The 6,491-nt window shown below is 33.8% G+C and overlaps 1 protein-coding gene across 1 annotated transcript; it reads right to left on the bottom strand.

Annotated features, from left to right (window-relative positions):
* Nucleotides 1-901: 901 nt before the first annotated feature.
* Nucleotides 902-6,024, bottom strand: LOC100793403 (pectin acetylesterase 12). Its single transcript, XM_003555723.5, has 12 exons — nt 5,602-6,024; nt 4,912-4,994; nt 4,472-4,601; nt 4,306-4,379; nt 3,737-3,823; nt 3,531-3,655; nt 3,358-3,418; nt 2,927-2,980; nt 2,711-2,788; nt 2,499-2,604; nt 2,260-2,405; nt 902-1,571 (listed from the first exon to the last, which is right to left on the bottom strand). The coding sequence occupies exons 1-12, from the start codon at nt 5,822-5,824 to the stop codon at nt 1,464-1,466; spliced, it is 1,275 nt and encodes a 424-aa protein (XP_003555771.1). The 5' UTR covers nt 5,825-6,024; the 3' UTR covers nt 902-1,463.
* Nucleotides 6,025-6,491: the final 467 nt, after the last annotated feature.

Raw genomic sequence — 6,491 nt, 5'->3', positions numbered from 1 at the left:
ATATTTTTTTTATATTATGTAGTACTTCTTTATTTTATTCTTATACTTTGTAGTAATAGGAAAAAAATTAAATAGAAAGTAGGAACTTGGTTTTCAAAACTTAAAACAAAAAATAAGTTAAAAAATTAATTCAATCTCAATATATAGTACTCTTGATAAATGTCTTACTATTCATAAAAAAAGCATATAAAAATGATTTTAATTGGTAAAAAAAATTCATAAAAAAACTAAAAAAAATAGTTTGAGAAATAATTTATATAATATTATAATAAAAATTGATATTTTATATAATATACTAAGTCTCTTTAAAAAATTTGTAAAAAAAAGATCACTTTAACATTTTCGCCTTAGGTCTCAAAATGTCTGTACACGACCCTCTCTTTCTTCATGCTACTTCCTTACCATCATCATCTTCTGAGTCACAGATTCGACCTCGATCAGCAGCATTTTACAAATAAATATTTTTTTGTTCAAAATTCATAACCTAAAATTGCTAGCAAACCATGTGTGTATGTGGTGGCGGAGATATGTTGGAGTGGGCAACACAAAAAGGTATGAGTAATTTTTCATGTATAACACATGGAATAATTTTGAGTATATCATTTCTCGTCAATTTGATCAAGATCCATCACTATTTGTATGTGTCATTTGTTTCAATTTATTAAAACCATTTTCCATATGTTTTCCTTTAAAGCAATAATTTTCTACGTAAAAAAATTAAATACAAAAAACAGAGTTAGATAAATGTGAAACCTTGTATGACTAATGACATTGATAATTGCAAAACGAGGGAAATATTATAACATAAGAAATCATACTACAGTCCTCATCAATATTAAAATCGAGGAAAGCATTTCAGGCCTAGACAATCAATAATGAAACATTATTTAAGTCATCAGTGTATATAATAAACATTGATAATTCAATAATGACATATTTTTCATTCCCAAATTGAAAGGGAAATATGAGATTGAGATTATCTCATTCAACTACTGTCAATGCTTACTCCATTACAGTGTATATATTCTAATAGTCCTTTACCTCTCCCAATCTTTGTAAAAAAACCGAAGGCATTTGCCTCAGCTTTCCCAACTAAGTAATCTATACATGAAAACTACTCCCACCAATTTACTAAATAATGGAAAAGGCTGATTAATTTTGCACTTCAACCAACCATTTATTGTCTGATCATAAACTAAACGAGATAATACTCACACTTTTTAACGTGTTCTTCTTAACACTATCATTTGGTGAATTTCATACTAGTCCCACCAAAGATGGAATGACATAATTTAGTAAGTCTTGCATGAATTTCACCAAATAATAAAATGTGTTAAGAAAAATGTGTCAAAAAATATATTACTATCATTCCTCCTAATTGAATAGCATATTTCCTAATTGCAAGTAATAATAGATCCAAATGAATGAGATGAGCGAAATGGTGGAGATTGATGAGATTTCTCTCATCTGAAGACAAGATGGTGACATGTATTATCACAAGGGTAAGGACAATCAATGGCCTTAACAACTGCTCGGTCGAAATACCAGTCTCCAACAGCAAGAGCAATTGCCTGCATAAATGCATATAGTTTAGACTTAGACAGGAAGATCTTAAAATTTTAAAGGGAAGCATAAGAAAATTACAAATACTAGCTTCAGAGTTCAAAGACAGAGTCCGAGAACACGATTAGGTTTTAAATTGCACTGACATGGAAGATGATAGAATCACCACTGGATAACCTACTATGTTATGATTGACTTTGATGTGAGCTCACTGGTAATGGTAACAGACCACAATGCTTAAGTTGCACAATTATAGTGCAAGGTTTAACTTTTTTACACCTTTTCTTTCTTTCTTTCTGAATAAGAACATATCATGAAATGGAATATTGCCATTGTTTCAAACAATGATGTCTTGATTCCATGGCGGAGGAACAAGAATAAATAAAGAAAACAAAAGTACTTCAATGCAATTAATACTATATATATCAAATATCTAGCTGGAAGCCCATTCTACCTCAAAGAATACGGATGAAATACTGGCAAGCAAACACCATTAAAAAGCAGATTCCATAAGTAAGCATATATGGCCAATAAACAAAGCATACATTTACAAATTCCTAGAATTTTTCTCAAGGTGAATATTCTGTGGCAAAAATCATATCATCATTAAGCTCAATCTAGTATTGAAACTCCTCCGCATACCAAGATGCAATATTCTCAACTAAAACTGCATCAGAGACATGATAAGGCACCCACCTTGTTCCCAATGACAGGAGAATTGTCAGCAAACCATGTATCCTGCCTCTCAGATTGGCAGTGAGCAAAACATGAATTTATGAACAATCCATTTTGAGGTGATCTTGAGAAGCCTTTAATAGCATTCAGCATTTGATTCCTGAATCCTGCATTAGATACAGGGAAATGACTTGTTACAGTAATTTACTGAAGACATATTTATACTTCTTGTGAAAGCTATTTCTCATATGTCAAACCACCTTGCAAATATTGGATTTGTGAAGAAGTACATTTAGCATGATTTAATCTACAATCATGCCAAAAGCCATGGGGATCTGCTGATGAAGGAGCTAAGCTTGTTTGGACCTGATGATAAACAGAAAATATTTGTTGAGTATAATATGTCTACAATTGATTTAATGCAAGATTTATCAGGAATTAAGACAACCAGGTGAAAAAATCAGACATTTACCTGCCATGAGTCATAGGCTGTATTAAGAATGAATAGTGGGGTTCTAATACCGGCAATCAAATTCTGAGGGAAGAAGCACTGAAAGAGGGGTAAAAGATACATCACTAAAAGAAAAACTCAGAGCAAGTAACAATTATGGAGCATCAAATCTTCGCACATTCATTCAAATGAAACTGATTTTTCTAAATTTTCAGAATAAAATATATTTATCATTACCGAAGTGGGATCAAGGTGATTAGTACAAAAGTGCGGCAGATTCTTTTGCACTCCCTGCAATGGATGGACAAAATATTTAGCAAGCTGTAAGAGTTATAATCATGTCAAAATAGCCAAGTTTCAAACCATAAAAGCAAATTAGCATGTGGCAGATCCTCATTTCATACTAAACAAAGGTTTTCAAAATTCAATTTAACAGCAAACAAAATAGGTTCCTGCTGAGGTTTGGTGAAAAACCTTGTGAAGATCCATGATTAAAACAGCAGTATCCAGCATGGAGTTTAAGATTTTATTTCACAATAGCTTATTTGAAATAGTTGAACCAAATACTATTAGTCAATTGTCATGATGACCATGAAATAGGAAATGTTATAGTACATTTTGCTTTCATACTTAAGGAAATTGGTGGCCTAATAAAAAAACTGAGGTACCTGTAGCCTTACAACACCACTGAATAAATTCTTGATGGTATGTCCCCTGGAGACATCAATCCTGTAATTCAAAGGGAGCGGGGCGAATTAACAAAAAAATTTAAGGACCAAAAATCCTGTGGTAACAATGGAAATGGCATTCACTGAATGAACTTCTGCAGTTAATCACATACGCATCAAGAAATAATCCTGCATCACTAAGACACTTCACTTTGGTAGTCTCTGGGAAAAAACCTCTGAATTCATCACAGTGTATAATAGTAGCCAGACCACCAGCCGAGCATCCAGAAAGAAGAGCCTGAAGCAAAAATAGTAGCATCTAACATGAGAACAAAAGATTATATAAGTAGCAATGTATGCATGCATATGTGTGTACAACCTGCTTGGCAAATCGCATTCCCTTTGACTTCAAATCTTCCATTGCAGCCAACCAAATACGCTGTCCTCTAAATTGCAGTTGCGCCACCTGTGTCAACAGACAATATTCGCAAGTAAGTATTGTCCAATGTAAAGTTAAGTGCGTTGAAGTGTCATCAACATCATGCCTCAGTTTTTATATGTTAAAATTGTGATTATCTACACCTAACTGGTAACCAAAAAATAAATGTATCTACAGCTAGCATTTGAAGAAAGATGTTACAATTATAAAAACTGAATGAAGAAAGTTGGAAGTCTGCAAAATTCATTAAGACATGTCAAAATTCGAAGTTTCAAAAAAAAGAACCGAGCTAAGAAATAAGAGAGTTAAGCAGAGGTGTTTTGCATATTCTCCTTTACAATTATCAAATCAAATCTATATACTGCAACGAATTTTATTGCAGATACTACACTAATATTGTAACGTAACCATAGTTTCTTTTATTTATTTATTTATTTCATCTTCTAGTCAGCCTCCACAGAATTAAACATCGTTTCAATTTTCAATAACTCCAAGACATCAAAATCTACCTTATCTTCACCATCCCCAGCAAAAGAGGCACCATCACAATAACGAATTTTCACTCTGTTCCAGTTGAAAAAATCTGCAACCATAAGGAAACAACATGAGGAAAAGGGGGCTGGAGATGGAGAAAGCATAAATGGAATAGTTCAGGTGATTAAATTGAATGAAAACCTGGATTATCTTCAGCACTGTTGCTTAATATTCCTGTAAAAGGTATCTGTTTTTCCATGAATGTTGATGACCCACGCCGTGTTTTCTTGCGATAAACACATGATCTAACGTCATTACACCACCCACCTCCCTGCCACAGGATTTACACTTAAATACCAACAGAATTTTTTTATAGCACAAAAGGGAAGTAGCTTCATCAACACTTGAAAACAGCCGCACATGAAATGTTCAGATCCCATATTATTTATCTGAGTATTTTCAATAATTGTCTTTTCACACACACAATAAAAGTCAATTCCGACATTACTTACACTAGAAAGGCTTACTCATTAACCTTTACACTATTAAACTTGCATGGTATATTATTTTGGTATACAGATCTAAATCTATTAAGAAGAAATAAAAAGAAGCACGTGCTACAGATCATATTCATGTGATACCTCTAAATTAACGACCCAGCTGTTTGCTCCTGATCCATATCCCCGATGCAAATGATAACCAGGCAATGTTCCATCCAAGCAAACTGTCACAGCAAAAGAAAAGAAATATATTTAGCTAAATTAAAGGGCTACAAGTTCTTAACTATCACCTAATAATAAGGCTCTATATATGCATTTTTTAGGTGATATAAGTGGTAGAATGGGGAGACACCCTCAACACTATTAGACAGGACGCCAATGATAGATTCACTTAGAAGATTACTGCACGTGTTCAGACCGTAATTTCGTAAGCAATTCTACCATGTTGCAGCAACTCAACTAGTCCCTAGGTGTTTAGGGATCTCCCATAGAGGGTTGTCTACGAAGCAGAGAAAGTTGCATCACAAATTCAAATCCACACCGATGGAAAAGGTGGGAATTTGTACCAGATCCTTAACCACTAATATTAACCCGCATTGGCTCTATGTATGCTTTAGTTTCTGAGTGCATGCCTTCATATTTTTAGTCAATTAAAAATTAATTGACATGCAAGAAGACTTTCAACTTTCAAGCAATTTTTAATTAGATAAAGTACATTCTAAATAACAATGGATCTTACTAAAACAAAAAACAGAGCAACTAATCAACAACTCTGTTTCCCAAGCTCTCATTCATGAGATGAAAAACAAAGAGGTAAGAGTTATAGTGTACCTGCTCCTTTGGCAGCAGCACTTTGAATAAGGGTGAGTCCAACCATGAGAGGAGTCCTCCCAAGGAGGGATGAATGTGCCTGTTCTTGAGACTCCAACGAAGAGAACTCGGTTTCATTGAAGTGGTGGTGGGGGTAATATTGATTGGCTGAAAAGGCATCAACCCAGAAGCTGAAAACAAGTGCTGCAACAATGCCAAGCCAGAAGAGGTTCCCCGTTCTCATTCTGGCTCTGCTGCTGCGTGTTTGTGAAAGAAACAGCACACAAATGCACAGTTGGAACAACAGAAGGAGCCAAAAGGTGGCGTTTTTCCTTGGTTAATTAATGGCACAAACTATGCACTATGTGCCAAATACTACAAAATAGAGAAAGAGAAATGTGGTAAGGTTCATAATAATACTAAGGAGAGAAGAGGGACATATTTATAGACAGTGAACAAACAGTGTTTGCCGGGCTTTTTCAGCTTTTAATTACAGCCTGCGCGTTTCGGATCTTATGTTTAAGGTTTGATTCAGTAGCAAGACCGGACAAAATTTGCACACTCTCTTAACTTGCTATTGCTATTATGGAGTTAAAAGTATAATTTTATTTTAATAATTACTATTGAATAATTGTATTTGTATCGATTATTATTACGTAAACTATTGAAATAAAATTTTAATTTAATTAACACACAACACTCAATTTTTTTTTATAAAAAATAAATTCGACATTGAAATTGTATAAAGCCGAATAAGCTGATTCACGGGCCACTCAAACGCACGCCCAGCTCGCGAATCACTATTTCACATTATAGTTTTCTTTTTTTCTTTTTGCTGATTTCGCATTATAGTATTCTACGTTCAAGTTGGGGTTCAGTCTAAAAAAAAGTTCATGTTGGGGAAATTTTTT

Source organism: Glycine max, chromosome 20, assembly GCF_000004515.6.
Source record: "Glycine max cultivar Williams 82 chromosome 20, Glycine_max_v4.0, whole genome shotgun sequence".
Classification (NCBI taxonomy): domain Eukaryota; kingdom Viridiplantae; phylum Streptophyta; class Magnoliopsida; order Fabales; family Fabaceae; genus Glycine; species Glycine max.
This window is presented reverse-complemented; position numbering and strand designations above follow the sequence as displayed.

Coding starts and splice junctions, on each gene's coding strand:
- LOC100793403 (XM_003555723.5), bottom strand. CDS start 5,824: ATGAGAACGGGGAACCTCTTCTGGCTTGGCATTGTTGCAGCACTTGTT. Junction 4,602..4,911: donor GCTGGGTCGTTAATTTAGAG/GTATCACATGAA, acceptor ATCCTGTGGCAG/GGAGGTGGGTGGTGTAATGA. Junction 2,406..2,498: donor ACAAATCCAATATTTGCAAG/GTGGTTTGACAT, acceptor TATCTAATGCAG/GATTCAGGAATCAAATGCTG.